This window comes from Stenella coeruleoalba (genome assembly GCF_951394435.1).
Source record: "Stenella coeruleoalba genome assembly, chromosome: 7".
In the NCBI taxonomy this organism is placed as follows: domain Eukaryota; kingdom Metazoa; phylum Chordata; class Mammalia; order Artiodactyla; family Delphinidae; genus Stenella; species Stenella coeruleoalba.
In genome coordinates, this window is record NC_137153.1 from 82,448,697 (window position 1) to 82,473,945 (window position 25,249).

Below are 25,249 nucleotides of genomic sequence, written 5' to 3' on the forward strand. Positions count from 1 at the left end.
GATCTCTTGTGATGATTCAGGCTTGGATCTTTTTTAATGGGACCTGTTAACCAGGGGAGCCTCTTGTGGCACAAACAATCCATCAGGAACCCAACTCAAACCACTCAGTATTAAAGCAACCAGCAAGTGGCCAGTCACATCGGGACGCCATGATTTGTCAGCGTCTGTCCAACTCAGACCGGTTTCCTGGAAATGGTCTGCTCTGCCCCAAGTTCAGCTTTGATTTATGTCCTCTTGAACGTTGGTTTTGTGGTCTCAGGAAACACTTTCTGTTTCTTTGATAGCTCTTCTTAACTAATGAAAAGAGAGGCCCATGCTAAAGAATTTTCTCCATTTCTTTGTCCTTTTCTTTTACTCTACCTTTTCAAATGTTTAACATAATGGTTAAAATTGTGCTCTAACTAGCGTGTATATTCCATTGCATCTCTTGTTAGAATGAAAAATCTACCACTCCTGTGTCGAAGTCCAATACCCCTACTCCACGAAGCGATGCACCCACCCCAGGCAGTAATTCCACTCCCGGATTGAGGCCTGTCCCCGGAAAACCGCCAGGAGTCGACCCCTTGGGTTAGTGAGAAAAAAAGCTTCTCTACATATTTATGCTTCCTGTTTTTAAAGAAATCAAAGCAATTTAAAGAGTGTAATACATTAAGAGTACTAACGACCAGCGTTGACTGGCTGTAAGTTCTGTGATCCAAATCAAGCGCCTGGCACTTGCCATGTCTGACACATAGTAAGTGTTCAGTAAAATAAGGGAAAGACATGAACCCTGATGAAGGCTTGAATGACCCCTGAGAATATTAAAATACGCTTATTCGAACTATAGATCCTACTTTTTAACATACGTAAGAACGTGTTGCTCCTGACATTCATTAATACTTCATGATTGTCTCACGTGTGTATCATTGGTTTTTCTCCTTCCTTCCATTTGGGTCTGTAGCCTCGAGCCTAAGGACCCCAATGGCAGTACCTTGTCCATATCCGACCCCCTTTGGGATCGTGCCGCACGCTGGGATGAATGGGGAGCTGACCAGCCCCGGAGCTGCCTACGCGGGGCTGCACAACATCTCCCCGCAGATGAGCGCCGCCGCGGCCGCTGCAGCCGCAGCCGCGGCCTACGGGAGATCGCCAGTGGTATGTTGGTGCGCTTTTACAGCATAAAAGTGTTCCAGAGCGCAGAGGGTTGCCACACGTATTTTTATTTTTTAAGGAAGTTTATGAAATTTGAGGGATTTATAGAGGGACCTGTGTGTATTTATAAATTAAACTGCATGTAATCGTATTGTGAGATTCATTTTCTTTTGTAAGGTGAGGGAATTATTTTGTTTTATGTTCCTTTTTTAAAAGAAATTTTTAAACCTACAGAAGTAGAGTAAATAATATAGTAAATATAGTGAAGCCTTCACTTCCATCATGAGCTTCAGTAATAATACTGTTTTTTTCATGTTTGTTCCACCCCCCAAGTATGTTACCATGAAATCATGAACCATCCTATCATTTCATCAATCAGTACTTGTGTATTTATCTCTGAAATCACATTTTTAAAGCATCTATTCTCCTAGGATTTGGAAAGACACTGAGTAGGATGAAATGAGTTGATGTAACCATGTTTGTTTTTGTTGTCTTGCTTGGGAAACATTTTAGGTTGGATTTGACCCACACCATCACATGCGCGTGCCAGCAATACCTGCAAACCTGACAGGCATTCCCGGGGGAAAACCGTGAGTACCCGCCTCTGTGCTTCGTGCTCACTGTGTGTCTGGGCCCTCACTGGCCCTTTGGACTCTGAGCACTGCTAGACAGTGTTGGCAAGTTCCTGCGGCTTGTGGGGTGGTTCTGTTTTTGTTTTTTGCAGAGTATTTTCCATTTTCTCTTAGGACAAGGGAAGAGGTAATGAGGTGGGGTTTTGTATTTTCAATTTAAAATCTCAAGCTTCTAATATGGAAATGCAAACTGCTGAGGCATCTCCAGCAGTCAGGTCTTCTCTACATCTGTTACTGATTGCAAGACAATTCTTTTTGTTGCCTTGGAAAGAAGAAGTCGTCTTATGTGCAAACCTAGATGCTCAAAATTTGAGCATGTTAGGAAAAGACATGCCAAACTTCAAAGGCTGAAAGGAAAGAAGTGTGGTCTTTTGTGTTTCTGGAAAAAGTGGCTTGCTCAGTTGGCTTCTTGTCCTGTAAGCTGGGTATTTGGAGCCTCTGTTTTCATGACCCCCTAGAGCTATGAAGGCAAGACAGACGCATCAGTTGTTCCAGACTCTTCTTGTACGTTCTAACCTCTCCCCATATGTCATTCCTCATCATTCATTTTAATCGCGTGCACTTGATTACTACCTGTGCACAGTTCTCTGGGCTCTTTGGCTTCATCTTCACAATTGGTGCTCATAATTTATGCTTGTTCAGTGAATGAATGAACACATGTGCCGATCTCTCCCTTCACTGACCTCCCATTGCTTATTTATTTACTGCTATACACTCAGGCACTTAGTTGTCACCCTGTTGTTTCCTGTGTGTCTTCTTTGTTCCCCATGTTGCTGGCTCCACAGTGTTAAACATGCCTGACCTTGACCCTTCCTTCACTTTCCACCTGATAGATCATGTTCTTGGCCCTTCCTTCTGTAACTTCTCTACACACTCTACCCTAAACTTCCATGTTACATCAAACACAGTGTGGTCTCAGTAAGTATTTGACTGATTAATAAGGGAGGCAAGGCAAATTAGACTTTGAGTTCCTTGAGAGTTGAAGGTATAAATATCAATTACCGTAAAATTCTGCGTACTTGTGTGTGTTCTGCAAATAGTTGTTGACTGACAAGTCTTGTTGACCAAGAATCCTGGTGTACTTGAAGGTAAAAGTTAGGTCTGTTTCAAGCAGTGACTAAATAATAAGGCCATAGGATTAATCAAATAAACTGAATACCTACAAGTACCATATGAACCTGTGGGGATGGAGAGGTTCCTTGAGGGAAGTGATATCATCCCGTTTTCAGGTACTGTAGAGTTACCACTTAGTTAACCGGCAGTTGCACCCAGAACTATAGTGTAACCACTACCAAATGAGGTGGTGCTTCTCATCTCTGCTGCTGCCCAGAGGCCCCGAGGGGTGAAAGTGTGTTAGGTATATCTAAAGAAGCAGTAACAGTCTCAGTGTGGGGATTTGGGCCAGTTGAACCACTGTAAAATCCCAGCTGGTCTGATTCAAGAGGCACTCCTGAGCCTTGAGCTGGGCTCCCTTCCTTGCCCCCGTCTTGACACATAGCATTATAAAATTGTTGAGATCCTTTTGGGAGGAACATTGGTGGGTTTCAGGATGGCTGAGAATTTTGTTTTTTGAATTTTTGAATTTTTTTATACAGCAGGTTCTTATTAGTCATCCATTTTATACACATCAGTGTATACATGTCAATCCCAATCTCCCAATTCATCCCACCACCACCACCACCCACCACCACTTTCCCCACTTGGTGTCCATACATTTGTTCTCTACATCTGTGTCTCTATTTCTGCCCTGCACACCGGTTCATCTGTACCATTTTTCTAGGTTCCACATGTATGCGTTAATATATGATATTTGTTTTTCACTTTCTGACTTACTTCACTCTGCGTGACAGTCTCTAGATCCATCCACATCTCTGCAAATGACACATTTTCGTTCCTTTTTATGGCCGAGTAATATTCCATTGTGTATATGTACCACATTTTCTTTATCCATTCGTCTGTTGATGGGCATTTAGCTTGCTTCCATGACCTGGCTATTGTAAATAGAGCTGCAGTGAACATTCTGGTACATGACTCTTTGAATTATGGTTTTCTCTCAGTATAAGCCCAGTAGTGGGATTGCTGGGTCGTATGGTAGTTCTATTTTTAGTTTTTTAAGGAACCTCCATACTGTTCTGTATAGTGGCTGTTATCAATTTACATTCCCACCCACCGGGAAAGAGGGTTCCCTTTTCTCCACACCCTCTCCAGCATTTGTTGTTTGTAGATTTTGTGATGATGCCCATTCTAACTGGTGTGAGGTGATACCTCATTGTAGTTTTGATTTGCATTTCTCTAATAATTAGTGATGTTGAGCAGCTTTTCATGTGCTTCTTGGCCATCTGTATGTCTTCTTTGGAGAAATGTCTATTTAGGTCTTCTGCCCATTTTTGGATTGGGTTGTTTGTTTTTTTAATATTGAGCTGCATGAGCTGTTTATATATTTTGAAGATTAATCCTTTGTCCGTTGATTCATTTGCAAATATTTCCTCCCATTCTGAGGGTTGTCTTTTTGTCTTGTTTATGGTTTCCTTTGCTCTGCAAATGTTTTTAAGTTTCGTTAGGTCCCATTTGTTTTGTTTTTATTTCCATTACTCTAGGAGGTGGATGAAAAAAGATCTTGCTGTGATGTATGTCAAAGAGTGTTCTTCCTATGTTTTCCTCTCAGAGTTTTATAGTGACCGGTCTTACATTTAGGTCTTTAATCCATTTTGAGTTTATTTTTGTGTATGGTGTTAGGGAGTGTTGTAATTTCATTCTTTTACATGTAGCTGTCCAGTTTTCCCAGCACCACTTATTGAAGAGGCTGTCTTTTCTCCATTGTATATCCTTGCCTGCTTTTTCAAAAATAAGGTGACCATATGTGCATGGGTTTATCTCTGGGCTTTCTATCCTGTTCTGTTGATCTATATTTCTGGTTTTGTGCCAGTACCATATTGTCTTCATTACTGTAGCTTTGTAGTACAGTCTGAAGTCAGGGAGTCAGATTTCTCCAGCTACGTTTTTTTCCCTCAAGACTGCTCTGGCTATTCAGGGTCTTTTGTGTCTCCATACAATTTTAAACTTTTTTTTTGTTCTAGTTCTGTAAAAAAAAAAATGCCATTGGTAATTTGATAGGGATTGCATTGAGTATGTAGATTGCTTTGCGTAGTATAGTCATTTTCACAATATTGATCCTTCCAGTCCAGGAACAGGTATATCTCTCCATCTGTTGGTATCATCTTTAATTTCTTTCATCAGTGTCTTACAGTTTTCTGCATACAGGTCTTTGTCTCCCTAGGTAGGTTTATTCCTAGGTATTTTATTCTTTTTGTTGCAGTGGTAAATGGGAGTGTTTCCATAATTTCTCTTTCAGATTTTTCATCATTAGTGTATAGGAATGCAAGAGATTTCTGTGCATTAATTTTGTATCCTGCTACTTTACCAAATTCATTGATTAGCTCTAGTAGTTTTCTGGTGGCATCTTTAGGATTCTCTGTGTATAGTATCATGTCATCTGCAAACAGTGACTGTTTTACTTCTTTTCCAATTTGTATTCCTTTTATTTCTTTTTCTTCTCTGATTGCCGTGGCTAGGACTTCCAAGACTGTGTTGAATAATAGTGGCGAGAGTGGACATCCTTGTCTTGTTCCAGATCTTAGAGGAAATGCTTTCAGTTTTTCACCATTAAGAATGACGTTTGCTGTGGGTTTGTCGTATGTGGTCTTTATTATGTTGAGGTAGGTTCCCTCTGTGCCCACTTTCTGGACAGTTTTTATCATAAATGGGTGTAGAATTTTGTCAAAAGTTTTTTCTGCATCTATTGAGATGATCATATGATTTTCTTCAATTTATTAATATGGTGTGTCACATTGATTTATTTGCATATATTGAAGAATCCTTGCATCCCTGGGATAAATCCCACTCGATCATGGTATATAATCCTTTTAATGTGTTGTTGGATTCTGTTTGCTAGTATTTTGTTGAGGATTTTTGCATCTATATTCATCAGTGGTATTGGTCTGTAATTTTCTTTTTTTGTAGTATTTTTGCCTGGTTTTGGTATCAGGGTGATGGTGGCCTCGTAGAATGAGTTTGGGAGTGTTCCTTCCTCTGCAGTTTTTTTGGAAGAGTTTGAGAAGGATGGGTGTTAGCTCTTCTCTAAATGTTTGATCGAATTCACCTGTGAAGCGTCTAGTCCTGGACTTTTGTTTGTTGGAAGATTTTCAATCACAGCTTCGATTTCATTACTTGTGATTGGTCTGTTCATATTTTCTATTTCTTCCTGGTTCAGTCTTGGAAGGTTATACCTTTCTAAGAATTTGTCCATTTCTTCCAGGTTGTCCATGTTATTGGCATAGAGTTGCTTGTAATAGTCTCTTAGGATGCTTTGTATTTCTGTGGTTTCTGTTATAACTTCTCCTTTTTTCATTTCTAGTTTTATTGATTTGAATCCTCTCCCTCTTTTTCTTGATGAGTCTGGCTAATGGTTTATCAATTTTGTTTATCTTCTCAAAGAACCAGCTTTTAGTTTTATTGATCTTTGCTATTGTTTTCTTTGTTTCTATTTCATTTATCTCTGCTCTGATCTTTATGATTTCTTTCCTTCTACTAACTTTGGGTTTTCTTTGTTCTTCTTTCTCTAGTTCCTTTAGGTGTAAGGTTAGATTGTTTATTTCAGATTTTTCTTGTTTCTTGAGGTAGGCTTGTATTCCTATAAACTTCGCTCTTAGAACTGCTTTTGCTGCATCCCGTAGGTTTTGGATCATCATGTTTTCATTGTCATTTGTCTCTAGGTTTTTTTGTTTTGTTTTTTTTGTTTGTTTTTTTCGGTACACGGACCTCTTTGTGGCCTCTCCCGTTGCGGAGTACAGGCTCTGGACACTCAGGCTCAGCGGCCATGGCTCACGGGCCCAGCCGCTCCACGGCATGTGGGATCTTCCCGGACCGGGGTACAAACCCGTGTCCCCTGCATCGGCAGGTGGACTCTCAACCACTGCACCACCAGGGAAGCCCTGTCTCTAGGTATTTTTTGATTTCTTCAGTGGTCTCTTGGTCATTTAGTAACGTTTTGTTTAACCTCTGTGTGTTTGTGTTTTTTACGTTTTTTTCCCTTGTAATTGATTTCTAATCTCATAACGTTGTGGTCAGAAAAGATGCTTGATATGATTTCAATTTTCTTAAATTTACTGAGGCTTGATTTGTGACCCAAGATGTGATCTATCCTGGAGAATGTTCCATGCACACTTGAGAAGAAAGTGTAATCTGCTGTTTTTGGCTGGAATGTCCTATAAATATCAATTAAATCTATCTGGTCTATTGTGTCATTTGAAGCTTGTGTTTCCTTATTAATTTTCTGTTTGGATGACCTGTCCATTGGTGTAAGTGAGGTTGTAAGTCCCCCACTATTATTGTGTTACTGTCAATTTCCTCTTTTATAGCCATTAGCAGTTGCCTTATGTATTGAGGTGCTCCTATGTTGGGTGCATATATGTTTATAATTGTTATATCTTCTTGGATTGATCCCTTGATCATTGTGTAGTGTCCTTCCTTGTCTCTTGTAACATTCATTATTTTAAAGTCTATTTTATCTGATATGAATATTGCTACTCCAGCTTTCTTTTGATTTGCATTTGCATGGAATATGTTTTCCCTCCCCTCACTTTCAGTCTGTATGTGTCCCTAGGTTTGAAGTGGGTCTCTTATAGACAGCATATATACGGGTCTTGTTTTTGTATCCATTCAGTGAGCCTGTGTCTTTTGTTTGGAGCATTTAATCCATTCACGATTAAGGTAATTATCGATATGTATGTTCCTATTATCATTTTGTTAATTGTTATGGGTTTGTTTTTGTAGGTCCTTTTCTTCTCTTGTGTTCCCCCCTTAGAGAAATTCCTTTAGCATTTGTTGCAGAACTGGTTTGGTGGTGCCCAATTCTCTTAGCTTTTGCTTGTCTGTAAAGCTTTTGATTTCTATGTCGAATCTGAGTGAGACCCCTGCAGGGTAATCTTCGTTGTAGGTTCTTCCCCTTCATCACTTTAAATATATCATGCCACTCCCTTCTATCCTGTAGAGTTTCTGCTGAGATCAGCTCAGCAGATCTTATAGGAGTTTGCTTGTATTTTATTTGTTGTTTTTTCCTTGTTGCTTTCAGTAATTTTTCTTTGTCTTTTATTTTTGTCAGTTTGATTACTATGTGTCTCGGCGTGCTTCTCCTTGGGTTTCTCCTGCCTGGGACTATCTGTGTTTCCTGGACTTGGGTGGCTATTTCCTTTCCCATGTTAGGGAAGTTTTCGACTATAATCTCTTCAGATATTTTCTCAGGTCCTTTCTCTCTTCTTCTGGGACCCCTATAATGTGAATGTTGTTACATTTAATGTTGTCCCAGAGGTCTCTTAGGCTGTTTTTATTTCTTTGCATTCTTTGTTCTTTATTCTGTTCCACAGCAGTGAATTCCACTATTCTGTCTTCCAGGTCACTTACCGTTCTTCTGCTGTTGATTCTTTCTAGTGTATTTTTCATTTCAGTTATTGTATTGTTCATCCCTGTTTGTTTGTTCTGTAATTCTTCTAGGTCTTTGTTAAACGTTTCTTGCATCTTCTCGATCTTTGCCTCCATCGTTTTTCCGAGGTCCTGGATCATCTTCACTGTCATTATTCTGAATTCTTTTTCTGGAAGGTTGCCTATCTCCACTTCATTTAGTTGTTTTTCTGGGGTTTTATCTTGTTCCTTCATCTGGTACATAGCCCTCTGCCTTTTCATCTTGTCTTTCTGTGAATGTGTTCTTTGTTCCACAGGCTGCAGGACTGTAGTTCTTCTTGCTTCTGCTGTCTGCCCTCTGGTGGATGAGGCTATCTAAGAGGCTTGTGCAAGTTTCCTGATGGGAGGGACTGGTGGTAGGTAGAGCTGGCTGTTGCTCTGGTGGGCAGCGCTCAGTAAAACTTTAATCCACTTGTCTGCTGATGGGTGGGGCTGGGTTCCCTCCCTGTTGGTTGTTTTGCCTGAGGCGACCCAACACTGGAGCCTACCCGAGCTCTTTGGTGGGGCTAATGGCGGACTCTGGGAGGGCTCACTCCAAGGATTACTTCCCAGAACTTCTGCTGCTAGTGTCCTTGTCCTCATGGTGAGACACAGCCACACCCCGCCTCTGCAGGAGACCCTCCAACACTAGCAGGTAGGTCTGGTTCAGTCTCCTATGGGGTCACTGCTCCTTCCCCTGGGTCCCGATGAGCACACTACTTTGTGTGTGTCCTCCAAGAGTGGAGTCTCTGTTTCCTCCAGTCCTGCAATCAAATCCCGCTATCTTTCAAAGGCTGATTCTCTAGGAATTCCTCCTCCCGTTGCCAGCCGCCCAGGTTGGGAAGCCTGATGTGGGGCTCAGAACCTTCACTCCAGTGGGTGGACTTCTGTGGTATAAGTGTTCTCCAGTTTGTGAGTCACCCACCCAGCAGTTACGGGATTTGATTTTACTGTGATTGCGCTCCTCCTACGGTGTCATTGTGGCTTCTCCTTTGTCTTTGGATGTGGGGTATCATTTTTGGTGAGTTCCAGTGTCTTCCTGTCGATGATAGTTCAGCCGTTAGTGGTGATTTCAGTGCTCTCACAAGAGGGAGTGAGCGCACGTCCTTCTAATCTGCCATCTTGAACCAATCTCCATGGCTGAGAATTTTTGTTCCTGGAGTGACACACGCCAAATGCAATTGGCAAATGACATCAAGAACCCCAAAGAGAGCGCGGTGTGTTCAACAATATGAATCCTGGAGTGTGACAGATGCAAGTTTGGATTCTGACTCTGCCGGTTGACACTGGGAAGGAGGTGACTTTATTAGGAGCTTCAGTTGGCTCATCTTTACAGCAGGGCTGGCACCTCCCTGATAAGGAGGGCATGAGGATGCGATGATACGGTATATGTTTGGCACAGTGTTTGCTATGCAGTGGCTCTTGAGTCAACTGCAGCATCATTTCCCCTTGAGCTTTGCCCAGGTTATTACCGTTCTTTCAATTGCTCATGCAGTAGACCATGGTGGGAGGCAGAGATGGCCCAAGGAGATTAGACTGAGTAAATCAGACTCCCTGTTCCTGTCATTGGTGTGTCTTTACCAAGACACCAAGGCCTATAAATTCACACTCATTTATGCATATAGAGAGAAGTACTTTCATTAAAGAGTTTTACAAAGCTATGAAACTTGTCCATGTTTTTCAACAGGAAAACTATTTTTTGTGCTAGAACATAAAACATAATAAGTCACCCGAAGGCCTCCCTCCCTCCCTCACCACACGCACAGCGTAACTGCCCTCCTCTAGAAAGACAGTCGCGCATCTCTGTCCTAATTATTTTTACAGAATAATTGCTAGATATCATCAAAAATTATAATTAAATGCATGTTCCAAACTAATTAATAAAATAGCATTTATTTGATAATGCACATTGGGTCCAGTTGCTTATGCTGGTGAATTAGCAAAGGTTCCACTCAATAACTGACTAGAATGACAGCAGAGTTTAATTTCAACATAAGCCAAAAGTGGACTTTCTTCCTCACTTGCTACTTACATGAGACCTTTATAAATAGCATAAAAGTATTTGATTAAAACCATTGCACTAATTATATTATGGGAAATGACATGTGATTTCAGCCATAACAAAAAATCTCAGATTTATGGGTTTTAGGCTGCTCAGAATTCAGAAATTCTTCTCTGTTGTTGTTTTTATTTGTCTTTATAAAGCAAGATTTTTCAAAATAGGAACAATTCCTGACACACAGCCAACCCTCAAGTATTTGTGGGCTGGCTAACCTGCTAGTGGGTTCACATGCTACTAGAACCCAGTCTTCTGTCCTCCTGCATGAAGTATCAGTACAACAGCCAGACCTCTCATTGTGAATTCAAGGTCTAGTTCTATCTCGTGAGACGTTGGAAACTTGGGCAAGGTGTCGCAAAGCATGGAACTGATGAGTATGGCATTACTGAAGTGGGCCTCTCATAGAGGGAGGTGGAGGTGAGAAGGCCAAGGATCTTCTCGACTGTGCTGGGGTTTCATCAAAAGATGATGATCCAGATAAAACAGCAACTTCGATACACGTTTTAAACAGATTTGCAGATGTCTGAATTGTTTGAAGTATAGTTCTGTCAGAAAGTCCAAACTTCCTCTTTTCACCATCTCCATTGGAGATCACTCTTAGCTTTTAGTAGCTTTGCCTCCCGAGAGAGAATTTCTCTGTCTCCCTGCCCCTATTCCTTCCAGCCCCGTATTTTTAGTTCTTTGTTGGACATCTCAGCTAGACATCTTGAGTGTGTATTACTTGCACTACAAATTCATCATATTCACAAAATGCTTCCCCAGACTAGATGTTCCTCCCAATCGCCTGGTTTTCAGAGTACTCTGTTCCTTGTTCCCTGAGCTCAGCAACTCAGTTATTATTGGCTTCTTCCTCACATCTCATTAGTTGAGTCCTACACAGTTTCATATCCAGTTACTTCTAGTGTGTCATCCTTCTCCTTGCCCAGTTCAGGTCCCCCATTTCCTCTCGTCTAGATTATTCAAATAATTGTCTCTTATTCCTCCTATCCATTGTACTCCTTGCTACCAAATTTATTCTATGAGTGGCTTTGCCCCAGTAATGTCCCACTCCTCCTCCTCCTAAAAAACACTCTTCAGTAAATTCTGTTTGTGAAATTCTCAGGCCGACCTTCTAGGCCCTCCGTCTTATACATTGTGTGTGTGTGTGTGTGTGTGTGCGTGCGTGCGCACGCGCAGTGTATTTTATCAGGCTGTACTCGGGCCCTCTCCTTCAAGTACTTACTGTGTTGGGTCATTGTTGAATAAGTGAATTCCCCAATTAAAACCAATCCAGGACTTTCCCAGATGATTTTACCTCTTCCTTTTAGAGCTGCTCCCTCCACCTGGAATGGTTTTTCCATCTTCCTCCCTCTTTGGAAAAATCCTTCCATTCTCTAAAACCCATCTCCAATACCATGTCTGTCATGAAACATAAGCTTTATTTTTGGTTTTTGAACCACCACAGAACTTCATCCTTCCCATCTTGCACCTGGTATTGTAATCACTTCTGCACTTTTCTCATCATGCTTCCTAGATTACAAGCCACTTATGGGCAAGGCAAGTGTCTTACCTGATACTGTATCTCAGCATGACATCTAAATCAGAATATGTGGATAAGGAGTATTGATGCATTTAATTAGGTAGAAACAGAAAGGGTTTTCAAGCCTGGGCCTCCCTAATTTCTAGGAAGGTTGGCTTTTATTACACATTCCAGTACTCTTTGCTAGTTACACATCAAAGAGTTTGTTGAAATCTGATGATAAGTATGTACTAGAGCTTTCTTTCTTCCAGTTTTGAGTGTCTTATATAAATAGTAAACACGGGGCTACATTATATCCTTAATGCAATTAGACTCTTGAAATTCTTAATAAGGGAGTTCCAGGAACATAGTAGGTGCTCACAGAGTGGTTGTGGTTGAGTTGAATTAATGTCATATTGAAAACCTCAAGAGAAATGGTGTGCCTGATTTCTTAACTATTTTAAATTCTCAAGACTCTTTAAAAACCATTTAGTTATTCTAGAGGGGAGAGAAGGGATGTCTTTTCAAGGAGATTATCATTAAGAATGTATAACACCATCTCTAAACTTGGAATAATCTTCCTTTTTCTTTCTTTAAGATTTAGTCGTCATGATCTCTTAATTGCTAAATCAGTTAGCCTTTGTCTCCATTGTCATCCCTCAGAATCTCAGCCTTTCTCTACAAGCATTACTGCCTTCCCCTCCTTGCCTGAACGGATGCCTGGCTCTCTCCCGAGGGGACCCCTTCACCTGCAGCCCTCCAAAGGGTGCCCTTTCATTCACTTCACATCAGCAGTCGAAGCCAGTGGCAGGGCTGATAAAGGCTGTGGTTGATTCCCACCCCCACCTCCTGTTCCTTTCCAGTCTCTTCCGGAACTGGACTCCTTCTACCTTCTTGTGAAAACCCAACCCCTTTCAGGCCTGTGCCGTGGGTCTCTACCCCCTCCTCAGCCTTGCTGGGAGATTTCCCAATTAATTAAAAACTTGACACTTGGTCCACTCTGAGCCTGCCATCATCCTGGGTGTCACTGCTGTTCACAAGGTCAGGCCCCCAGTAACATCGTCTCAGGGCTTGGGCCACATCACCTCTAGTGAACCTCTGCCCGTCTCGACTTCAGTTACCTACTTACAGACCCCAAAGAAGACCTTGTCATCAGCCCTCACTGTCACCTCCAGGATCCACGCGTGCCATCCAGTACAGCCTTCTCTGCCTCTACGCAGAGAAATCTGGAATTGCAGATCCGTTCCCAGCTTTCTAACCGCCTCTCAAGCCCTGGCTACTAGCTTCCCCTTAGCTTGCTGCACTAGCCCCCTGACTAGTTTTCCCTCTTCCATTCTGCCACCTACAATCCATGCTTCCCCCAACAACCAGAACAGTCTTTTGAAAACATGAACTGAATCATGGCGCTCACTGCCCCCACACACAAGTCTGCAGTGACTTCCCACTCCACTCGGAATAACAGGCCGGACTCTGCCTCACAGCCTACGAGGCCCTTTTTCACATGGCCCCTGCACCCCTCTCCAGCCTGTCACTCTCCCCTGAGTGCCCCTGGCTTTCTCCCTTGCTGCTGCTTCTAAGACTTGCATTGACCGCACCCTCCCTTCTCTATGCGTGCAAGACTAGGTCCTGCCTCAGCTCTCAGCTTGCACACCGCCTCGGACCTTGCTGCGCGCCTTCCCGTCTCTTTTATCTGAAACTCTGTGTGTGTGTGTGGGTGGGTGTGTGGGTGTGTGTGTGTGTGTGTGAGAGAGAGAGAGCGCACATTTACTGCCGTCGGAGGTTACTGATTTATCAGCTTATATATTAGCTCTTTTCCCTTCTGGGATGTAGGCTCTGGAGGATAGGGACTTTGAATATCTTATTCACCTCTGATTCCCCAGCATCTGATAGTACCTGATTCATATTGGGTATTTAATAAATATTTTCTGACTAAGTGAATAGCGTAAGCATCCTACCTCCCTCTGGCCTTCAGTGTACCATACTCCTTCTCATACCATCTTCCTTTCTTGGCCGAGGAAATGAATACCTGTTCTTTATATTGCAGCCCCATTGCCATGAATTTCCCTGTTATCTCACTTTGTCCAATTCCCAGAGTACATGGCCTGTCCATTGTTCATAGCATTGACCATCTGACATATTAATCTTTATATATGTTAGTATCTCACTAATGAATCAGCCCCTCAGCCCACCTGCCACCTACCCCCAACCCCCAGAAAGTAACTTTTGGAGAATAAGGAGTAGGTGGGTTTTTTCCTCTCTGTTGTATCCCCAGTCCTTTCTGTTGCATCCCCAAGTGCTTCTCGCACTGGGATAACCCAAGAAATATGTGATTGACCATCTACTCCCCCTTTCCATGTTCTTGTCTCTCCTGATTATCTGCCTCTCTGACTGCTCTTGCTGGAGGTCCCCTACATGTTGTAAGCATTTTCTTAAATTTTGCATCTAGTCTACTCATTATATAATCTGCTCCAGGATTATTCTTTTCTTCTCCTTTAGCTTCAACTATCACTTCTTTGTGGATGAGCACACATCGATCTTTCTGACCTGAACTCTCTTCTGAATCACAGTGCTCAACTTCTGGTTGAGATGTTTGGGTTCTCACCTGCCCTCAGGTTGGAGAAAACTGTACCATTTACCTCCCCACGTGTGTCCCCTTCGGTTATGCTTCCCTGTCACCTTCACTAATGTATTGTGGCCTACCTAGCCACCTGGGTTCCGAGCCTGAGAGCCCTGCTCAGCATCTCTCTCTCCCAGGCCACGCATCCAACATTTCTCCAAGTCCGTTGCTTCGACCACGGGAATATGTCTCTTGTCTTCCCAGCTTCCCACCACTTCCCCCTCAGCAGTCCAACATACTCCTCTTCTACAGCCCAGTTCTAACCCACTTCTCTGCGTAATTTACAGAGAGAGAGAAAGCCCTCTGCCCTCTGGTCCCCAAATCTGCCACAGCCGCGTCCTTTCTGGGGACACTTGAGACTTTGTTGATGATGTCCCCTCAATAGTGGGCTGAATTTTGATGCATGTGGCTAGCCTGTAGATTTTTGCATTAAGGAACTGTAAACTGTTTTGGTTCTAAAACTTCCCCGATAGGTCCAAGCTCCTGTCCTTTGTCTACCCACAAATGTTTTCCCTTGGTATGTCTTTCATAAACTTCTTCCCATAAACAGAGCACATTCTGAAGCTCTGTGCCAAAGACAATGACATCATCTCCAAAGTGGGCTACTGCCCGTGATGGTTCCCCAAGACAGGCCCTGCTCCCTCCTGCCTACCGCCGACATCTCCTGCCTCCTGAAACCCAACATGCATCCCAACAGCCTCACTTGCTGACTGTTCCCTGACTTCAGTGCCTTAAGAATAGAGGTGTCTGTTGAGGCAGATGCTTTAACTTAAGTTGCATTTTAGAGCCAAATGCTTTCACAACTGGAGGGTTTTCCCTGGAAATGGCCTGGAGTTGGAGCTGCTGATAGGAACTCACAGGTGGGCCTCTGGGGCAGTCACACAGGATGCTTTTTTAGGTTCTGACTCTATTGGGAATGGGATTACTAGGATTTGTTATTGTCAAGTCTGATGGGACTTAATCCAATTTTTTTTTTCCTTTTTTGGTGGGTCATGTGCCATTTCAGTATCTAGGCCTAGATCCTCTTAACACCTTAAAACTTCATAATTTTAGCTTACAGATTTTCATTAGTAAGTCACTTGATTGGAGTGAAGTGATCTATAGGTTAAAATCTTACCACAGGCTTCTGAATCACCTGAAGTAGAAGGCAATGCAAGTTTGTAGAGTGCCCTGGAGAAGTAGTTACTATGCTGGGCATTGGTGATCTTATTAAATTCTCTAAGAAGCGTAGGTAGCCTTCACTCCATTTTAAAGATCAGAATCAAGTAAGGTTCAGAGAGGTTATGTAACTACTGATGTCACACAGCAGCTAGCAAAGAGTTGATGTGGTATTTGATCATAGATTTAGCTCTGTGCCTCTGAAAGTTATGTTCTTTCCACCATATTCAGTAAATTTGACTTGTTTGCAGATCATACGTAGCACTGAAAATGTTTTATTTCTCGTCTCATTACAGTGATCAGTTAAGTAACATTTTTTGCATTCTCCCTTTCCTATCTTTTCTCCTCGCCACTGCCTTAGAGCATACTCCTTCCACGTTACTGCGGACGGTCAGATGCAGCCTGTCCCCTTCCCCCCGGACGCCCTCATTGGCCCCGGCATCCCCCGCCACGCTCGCCAGATCAATACCCTGAACCACGGGGAGGTGGTGTGTGCGGTGACCATCAGCAACCCCACGCGACACGTGTACACGGGCGGCAAGGGCTGCGTCAAGGTCTGGGACATCAGCCACCCCGGCAACAAGAGCCCCGTCTCTCAGCTCGACTGTCTGGTGAGTGAACGTGGATGAACGTGGTTTAAGCCCTCATGCAGAAAATAGGACCTGGATGTATCAGTAACACACAGAATTGATCCCAAGCGGGTAGTTGTCTTCAGTGGTTTGTGCTGTTTGACTTGGAGCGCTGACGAGAAGGTGTGTCTTCTTTCAGTTACTTAAGGTAGATTTATCCGGTTCTTCACGTGTGGCACTTGCTCCAGTGCAGTTTTCATTCACCCTGCCCAGTGCATGGGAACAGGCAGACCACTTGCTTTCCTATCTGATAAAGGAGTTTAAGAAAACTACGAGCCCACGATGGTTTCTGTGAGAGTGCACCCAAGTATCAGAATCTGTCACACTGTGAGACAAGAGTAACTTAATACTTCACGTGGCAAACACTAGCTCCCCCGTTAGCTGTCTCATGGGTATTCGTCCTTGGGTTATTTAGGAAATTTCAGTTTGATTTTCATCCTCGGACCAGCAGTAGCATGTTTCGCGGCAGCACGATGCTAGATCAGTTTAAGGTGACTGCACAAGATTCCCATAACCTCACGAGCTGGGAGGACGTGGTGTTTTCTGTCACGTAACACGCCTTGGTCAAGCCTTGCCTCCAGTTGGTGCTGCTTAATCGAGCCCATGCTGTCCCTTGGCCAGGTAACGCAGGGCCAGGCGAACGGAAGGGACCACAAGGTCTCTAGCTCCCTGGCACTTGTTTGGCAGCAGAAAGAGGGCCTTTCAGCAGCCAGGCCGTGTGTACCCAGTTCCCGGTGTGGCTCCTCCGGGGTTGTGAGCGCTGCTGCGTCTGCATGTGCGAATGACTCAGGCGGCTGGTTGATTTGCTGGTGCCGAGAGTGCGTCTAGATCTTTGCATTTTCATGCTAATTAAGATTAAATATCTCAGTACTGAATTTTGTAGATCAAGTTTAAGTACTTCCTTAATTTCATGTAATTTACTAGCATTAATCCACTTTATCATTGTCATAAGTGAAAATAGCTCATTGAAACCAGGAGGGAACACAACACTTTTATGGATTTTTGCTCTCATGTTAATGCTGTTTTCCTTTCCTCATGAATAACCTCTTGATGGGTTTTGTCTCTACAGAACAGGGATAACTACATCCGTTCCTGCCGATTGCTCCCTGATGGTCGCACCCTAATTGTGGGAGGGGAAGCCAGTACCCTGTCCATTTGGGACCTGGCGGCTCCCACCCCACGCATCAAGGCAGAGCTGACGTCCTCGGCCCCCGCCTGCTACGCCTTGGCCATCAGCCCCGACTCCAAGGTCTGCTTCTCATGCTGCAGCGACGGCAACATCGCCGTGTGGGACCTGCACAACCAGACGCTGGTGAGGTGGGTCAGCAGGGTCCCTGACCAGGGCACTGGATTTACCTGTGCTGTGCCAGAGAGCTGTGTGTGTGTCTTTTTAAAAAGATGAAACATAACTGTCTTACTAAAAATTGTTAAGAATAGGGCCGTTTTAAGATGCTGTAAAATCTTGTTTTCTGCACCATTTGAACTTTATCGGATGAGGGGTTGTTTTCTTTCTTTTTTTTTTTTTTTTTAATTATACTAAGCATCACCAATTCAGGTTTTAAAATAGGAGGTCGCTTTTATTTATTTTTCTTTTTTATAAATTTATTTATGTATTTATTTATCTTTGGCCGTGTTGGGTCTTTGTTGCAGTGCTTGGGCTTTTCATTGCGGTGACTTCTCTTGTTGCGGAGCACGGGCTCTAGGCATGCAGGCTTCAGTAGTTGTGGCACACAGGCTCAGTAGTTGTGGCTCATGGGCTCTAGAGCGCAAGCTCAGTAGTTGTGGCACACGGGCTTTGTGGCACTGCGGCATGTGAGATCTTCCCGGACCAGGGCTCGAACCCGTGTCCCCTGCATTGGCAGGCGGATTCTTAACCATTGCACTACGAGGGAAGTCCCAGGAGGTCAGTTTTACATAATTAATGCACATAAGGTGCCCGTGACCTCATGAGCTCGTTAGACTTATGTAGTTTGCCACCTGTGCTAACAAACCATCGTTGTCAGTAGGCACTCACTGAGAAGGTTCACAGTGCGTGGCGCAGTCCTTGGTGCTGTGTGTATCTGACACGTTCTTTCCTTCGACAAATGATCATTGAGCTCTTACCCTGGGCCCAGGCATTGTGTTGGGTGCGCCTCACCCTGAAATGATCTAGATAATCTGTTGCCCCACCTTACAGGATGGATAGACATAACTGTTTGTTTAGAAATGAGGTTGTGTAGGATCGGCACTGATAGGAAAAGCCCTGAAACACGTGTGTCTCCAGATGTTAGCACCTGAGAGAGCAGGAAGCCAGAGGTGTGATCCGCTAACGGGTGTGCAGAGGGTGTAGTGGAGCCCAGCTACAGGTCCAGGGGAGGGTGGGAGGAGAAGAGGCCCTGCTGTCTGTCTGTAATGTATTTTGCAGGACGGAGCTCTATAAATGATTCCAAAAACAAAACAGTTAATCACTTTTTTGCCTTTTGAGTAAGGCTCTTATGAGGAACGGCTTCGAGGCCCCAGCCCCCGTGTCTTTCGTACATTTTACCTGCTCCTGGGGCAGCTGAGTCACGCTGAGGTGCTTTCCACGCTCCTTCCTTGAGAGCACGGCCTCTCATCCTGCACAGCCTCCTACAGTTGCGTTGTTGCTCGCTGGCAGGATTTGTTCTGCTGCTCACTGTGCCCATCCCCAGAGCTTTTAGCAGGGAAACGACTCCTTGCACCCTCTGAAATTCTCGCCTTCTTTCACATCACACCGACAGAATAGGTCTCAGGTTGTATCTTGGATTAGTTCATTTTCACGTGGCTGTGTTTTCTTTTGATTCAGGTGGAGAATTCCTTCCATCAGTTGTTTCAGTTGTTTTTAGCATAAGAGTAATTTGAAGAGGACTTCGTAAGTGTTCAGAAATAAACAAAACGTGCAGGAGATTCAGCATCTCAATTAAACTTTAATCTCTCTACGTATATGCTTTGTTATTACTTTGAATAATAGAAAATATAATAAAAACCAAAAGGAAATCTACGCATAGGGCCTGTAATGAAATTGATGGCTGAGGAATTCTAAACTGAGTTCACCTAAAAATTAACTGTTGAAGGACTTTTCTCCACGTTGGCATCTTCAGGCAATTCCAGGGCCACACAGACGGGGCCAGCTGTATTGACATTTCTAACGACGGCACCAAGCTCTGGACGGGCGGCTTGGACAACACGGTCCGGTCCTGGGACCTGCGCGAAGGGCGGCAGCTGCAGCAGCACGACTTCACCTCCCAGGTGTGCACTCGTGCACGTGACATTTTAGAGACCTGGTTTTGTGAAATATATGAGAGACTTCAGCGGCAATTCATTGACCACATGACAGAGTCACTTTTACTCTGAATTAGATAACTAAAAATTTTGTTGTTTTCTGTCAAAATACAACAGTGTATATTTTATTGAAGGACAGAAAAAAATTTCATTTATTACAGGCTTTTAGCAGGTTTTTATTTCAATGACCATTACTCTATAGATCTTTGAATTTCACACAATTGATTAGTAAGTTAGATTGTGGAGATCTGACTCATTACTTGGGATCACACCTTTGGCTTTGATTTCTTCCTGTACAATTCACATTATCTTGATTTCCTTCATTATTTAAGTAGTATCCCCAGAGGAAGCAGTGCCTCCCCTTTAAAGGAAGTGTGTCCTCTGTAGCCACCATCACCGTCACCTGTTTTAATTCTAGATCTTTTCTCTGGGCTACTGCCCAACTGGAGAGTGGCTGGCGGTGGGGATGGAGAACAGCAACGTGGAGGTGCTGCACGTCACCAAGCCCGACAAGTACCAGCTCCATCTCCATGAGAGCTGCGTCCTGTCACTCAAGTTCGCCCATTGTGGTAAGCAGGCCCCTGGCGTCCACTGCCTGTCATTCCTCCTTCCTCCTGATTCATTTCAAGTCCGGTCTTTAGTTCATTGACGTGTCCCTCTTCAGAATTATATTACTTCCTCACGCATGCCTACTTCCCAAATACCATGTAATTTTCTGCAGTTTATCCACTTTATCCTTGTCCTGAGTATAAATGACTCATTAAATCTAGGAGAGTGGGCTTTATTTTTCCAACGAAAAGAAACTCTTATTTGTTGCAGGTCAGATTAGGTGAGTTTTCTGTGTATCATTTGACGCTCTGTAACACAAGTCTTGGGACTCCGACAAAGGAATAAACACTACCTTTTTTGAAACCCTGTTCCTATAGGCAAATGGTTTGTAAGCACGGGAAAGGACAACCTTCTGAATGCCTGGAGAACACCTTACGGGGCCAGTATATTCCAGGTAACACTTCACTTGTGTAGCCTTCACCCACTGTGCGCTCACTGCATGGTTCTCTGTGCCTTCTCACAGGTTAATAACGCACGGACGTGTCCTAGGAGGTAGGAGCTAGTGTCACTCCTATCGCACAGAGGGGAAAACTGTGCCTGAGGGGGAGACTAGGGTCACAGCTGCAAGCTGTGCAGACAGGAGTTGTGTCCAGTTCTCTCTGAGCTCAGAGCCAAGGTGCCGTGCCCGTGGCCCTAACTAGCTCTTCACACCCCATCCCTTTTTACATGTTAGAGTAGCAGTTTCATGTCTTCTGTGAAATTTATTTATTTATTTAATTTTAATTATGGCTTTTAAAATTTTTGTTTAAAATTTGAGCATTTTGCTTGAATATTCATTCGTGTTGTTATTCCTGATTTCCCGCCCCCAAAAGAGTGCTGTGGAAAAGTGTAATAAATCTTGATTAATTTTATGAACTTTTATTCTTATTAACTCAGTGGTACTTTGTGTAGTTTGTGGAATTATTTGCAGGAGAACCAGATTGTAGGCATGATACACACTCACATACAGATCTCTCTCTTCTCTCCTGCTAGTAGGTGAGAATTTCATAGGCAAGTTAAAGAAGATTTCCTTTTTAACCTTCTGTATTTAGGATGTTATTTTCTAGGTGGTGGTCTGTTTTTAGGAATAACATAACAGCGTTGCAGTTTTCTTGACCATGTGGTACTAAGTCGTAGAGGAGATTAATTCATTTGAATCTAAAACTGCATATATTGAGTGAAAGTACTGTGCAAGATCATAGGACAAAAATAGCAGATTCTCACTGTCGTGAAGTTTATAATGTAATACAGTGGTTTTTGTATTGTCGATCACAACCTTTTAGATGGTCCCAACCAGCACTTTTTTAAAAAATGAAATTAAAAATGTTAAGAGTATATTTTTTGTAGTGAGTATAAGTATTATATCTCGTTTCTCTGGGTTATGAAGTAAAATTATGTCTCGGGTCTCTGGGTTGTGAAGTAAAATGTGTTTATTACAGGTTGCGTTCCAAAAGTTTGAGAAACACTGGTAGTAGGTTAGCATCTGCGTGTCAAACGTTCAAAGTCCCAGTTAAAATCCTGTGGGCTTTGTTTGTTTGTTTGTTTGTTTAGCGCAGTTTAGTTTAAAGTTAACCGTGACTGCTTTGCAGTGGGTGTAGTTGAACATGGTATTTGGAGCTCTAATAAGAGTGGTAACATTTTTCTTACTAACTATTGAACTCCTCCCTACTTGCACATTTATATTCTATTTTTACATAGGGGACGACGAGGTTTTATGTTGAAATATTTTTACATTCCCTATCTCAAAAACTATAGTATTTTCAATATGGTTCCCCACTATTACCTCACCTGGACTCCGAGGCCACCTTCTGTCGTGGCAGACAGGTAAGCCGTCTTTACCTAATTACCTCTTTTACGGAAGGTGAGGGCCGAGACAGGTTAAGTGACGTGTCTAGCATTCTGCAGCTCCATCTACATCCAAGCCATCCGAGTGAAGGTGAGGGTTTTCACACTGAGAACCCTGTGCTCTTAGCTGGAGACTAGGATTTGAAGTAGAGCCTTCCTTCATCAGCGTCCAGGACTGCCTTTCCTCGCTTGGGCTCCTGTTTTGGTCAAGGGAACATGTTATGCTTCTTTTTGCTCCAGATCCTCCAGGCCTGCCTCTCAGTGTTCATGGGTTTTCTTTCAGTCTTTAACGTGTTCGTGTGTCTCTTCCCAGTCCAAAGAATCCTCATCGGTGCTCAGCTGTGACATTTCTGTGGATGACAAATACATTGTCACTGGCTCTGGGGATAAGAAGGCCACGGTTTATGAAGTTATTTATTAAGGACAAATCTTCATGCGAACTGGACTCCTCCTTGTAGCACTTTGTTCTGTCATCCTTCTGTTCCCCCGCATCCGAAACCAAGGATTTCCAGTACTCATTGCAGTCGTGGAGCTCAGTCCCCGCCTTCCCCCACTTCCTTCCTGCTGTTGAATTGTGAATACTCGTTAAGAACCTGTGATACCAAATCTTCAGCTATCTACTCGGAAGAACATGGATAAACCCTACTTAACAGTGAAAGGAATCTTTAATTATGTATTATATCTGTAATATATTTATTTTGTTTAAAGAAGGCTTTCTAACAATGACTGACTAAATAAAGCTGTCTGCTCCTGCATTGATAATGAAGATGCGTTGTATTTGGTACCCCTCCCCCCCTTTTTTTGGCAAAGGAGGGGAAAGGAAGGTCTAAAATAACTGATTAAAAATGTCACTAAATGTAGACTAATGACTGTATAGAGATGTGAAATGTATAATTACATATGGAAGCAATATGTTGCTGTGTTGTTAGATGTTTTTGTTTTTTACTTATTTTAAAGATGTTTGGAAATTTGAATAATTAGAAGGTGACAGACCATGTCATATTCATTTGAGTCTATTTGGACAACTTTAACCAATATATCTATAGCTTTAGATTATATTCGATAAAAGTAATTGAACTTTTTCTTTTTTTCTTTTTTTGACTTGTTGACAAGTGTCTTTGTAATATGTTTTTAATTCCCTTTTTTTAATTGTATTATAGACAGATGAACAAATTAAATTTGGCCTCAAAGTGAGAACTTAATCCCTTCTGGGTATTTTTGCCACATTTCTTTGCAGAGGGAGATGTATACCTTTGGGCAGTTTTGTCAACACGAGAAATGATGGGTTATTTTTTGGCGTGTTCTTTGGGAACTGCACAGATTCAGGGGAGGATTCCTCCCACTGTGCAAGTCAAGTCTTTTACAAGACAAGGAGCAGAGGAGGATTTGCAAGGACCTCCCTCTGAAAATCAGAAAGAATGGACTCTCACCTGGGATGAGAACTTGCTTTCTTTACCTCCGGTTCTTTCCATGTCTTAGCTGGATGTCCCTGAAATGGACACAGGCTGTGCCATTGTGCCAGAAACATTGTTGTTAACTTTTATGTTGTTGTTGTTGCTGTTAAACTATGATATGTGACTCCTTTTTTTTTTATTATTATTTTTTGTTTGAATGCTTTAAAAATCCTTTAAGTCTGTGGATCTGCTGATGTACAGTGCCTTTGCTGCTATGGATCAAAATCAAGAGAACTGTGTAGATAAACTTTATTGTATAAGTAGAAAATTACTTAATTTCATACTAGAAATGGATGGATGCTGCAAGTTGAAATGGATTGTCCATTGACGTTCCTAATGTGGTAGCAGGAAAAAAAAAATGGTGTCTTAAGTGCTTAGTGTTTGATGTCTTTAACAGTTTCGTAAAACTCTACAGTGTAGAAAGATTTTGATACTAAACTGTGCATTGTACATAGTTCTAATGCATTGTATTGACCACCAGTACTTCTATAATGGTAGATTGTTTGTGCATTCAGACTTTTAAGCATTAAACATAAATAACTTCTAGTATGCTTATTTCTAATTCTTTGTTTTGCTGGCTTTAGTTTATTTTCATCTTTGACTGTGCCACTCGTATATATTAAAGATTACTAGTTTTATTCAAGGGAGATTGCTGTAAAAAGTCATGTGGGCTTTCTGATTGTTGCTGTTTTGGTTCTGTGTTTGTTCCTACTTGAGAAGAGCTAGAAGGGAGGGTGGATGGAGGTTATCGATGACGGCAAGTATTTATTGCGTGCCTCTTTAGTTTGTCAAAAAGTTGTCATGTTACCGAAAGCCGTGATGCTTTAGAGCTGTGCTGTTCAATATAGTTACCACTGGCCATTTGTGGCTGTTTGATTTTAACTTGATTAAAATTTAAAATGCAGCTTATCAGTCATACTAACTACATCTCAAATGTCCAGTTTGCCACATACAACTAGTGGCTAGCATGTTGGACTACGTCAATTTATAGAACATTTCCAAGATCCCAGAAAGCTCTGTGGGACCAAGGCTGCTTTAGAGTTAGCCGATGCATACCATTTCCAGCCTTGGGGGTTTGGGAACCGTTTCCAACGTGATACACTGAAGGCTTTGAACGCCTGAGGTCCCTCGGGCTGCTCCTGCTTGGCTTTGTGAAGCTTCAGCATAAGAAGGTCCTTAAAGAATTCTAAACTTCTGGGACTCAAAAACCTGACATTTTATGCATCCACTGGGTAGAAAGAAGGCTGGGCGTTGGGAGCCCCCACGGTGGTCTGGAGTGTCTCAGTGATCAGCTGTGAGAGGTAGCGAGTCTTTAGGTGCTAAGAGTTCAGCAGTGTTCCTCATGGAAGCAGCACTTCACATGTGAGTGCCATGAGTGCTGCTACATCAGATGAATAACGTTTTTGAAGTATTAGCTTAATTAATTTCTGTTTATCCTTATTAACATTTCTTATAAAGTAATAAATAGAGAATTGGAGTAAAAGAAAAATCATCTTGACACAAGGAGTCTGACACTTGCCTACTGTGTTGACACTTGTAGAAGAAGAAAGCGCCTACCTCAGGGAGTTAGAACTTTTGTTTGGTGCCTGGTGGGTCAAGTCTGTGATGCCCTTCAGTTTTCTCCTTAGAGAGATCCAAAACACTGGCCGTTGTACTGGATCAAAAATCGAGGTGAACGTGTGAATAAACCTAGCTTTTTAAAATAAATGGGCATCTACTTCCTCTCACTGCTGAGGTTTTATCAGATTAGATTTTTATGTCTCTGATATCAATCTCAGGCCTGGATTGCTGTGCACAGCAGTCTTGATGTTGTCGTTTTAATTATAACTTGGTCTGCCATAGTTTTTACTCCCAGTCTGGTCTT

At 42.7% G+C, this 25,249-nt stretch overlaps 1 protein-coding gene across 8 annotated transcripts in view; it reads left to right on the forward strand.

The window, feature by feature from the left end:
- The window catches only part of TLE4 (TLE family member 4, transcriptional corepressor), a 228,263-nt gene extending 204,214 nt beyond the window's left edge, over positions 1-24,049 (forward strand). For 4 of the 8 annotated variants that reach the window (XM_079926679.1, XM_079926680.1, XM_079926681.1 and 1 more), the window contains exons 12-20: positions 435-567; positions 941-1,134; positions 1,645-1,721; positions 15,952-16,201; positions 17,289-17,536; positions 19,318-19,465; positions 19,917-20,067; positions 20,425-20,501; positions 22,245-24,048. In XM_079926679.1, coding sequence (XP_079782805.1) covers positions 435-567; positions 941-1,134; positions 1,645-1,721; positions 15,952-16,201; positions 17,289-17,536; positions 19,318-19,465; positions 19,917-20,067; positions 20,425-20,501; positions 22,245-22,352 — 1,386 coding nt within the window. In that variant the 3' untranslated portion in view covers positions 22,353-24,048. Of the gene's footprint in view, positions 1-434; positions 568-940; positions 1,135-1,644; positions 1,722-15,951; positions 16,202-17,288; positions 17,537-19,317; positions 19,466-19,916; positions 20,068-20,424; positions 20,502-21,841; positions 21,911-22,244 lie in introns of all 8 variants that reach the window. The other 4 variants (XM_079926683.1, XM_079926676.1, XM_079926677.1 and 1 more) reach the window with 2 other exon arrangements.
- The last annotated feature ends 1,200 nt before the right edge of the window (positions 24,050-25,249 follow it).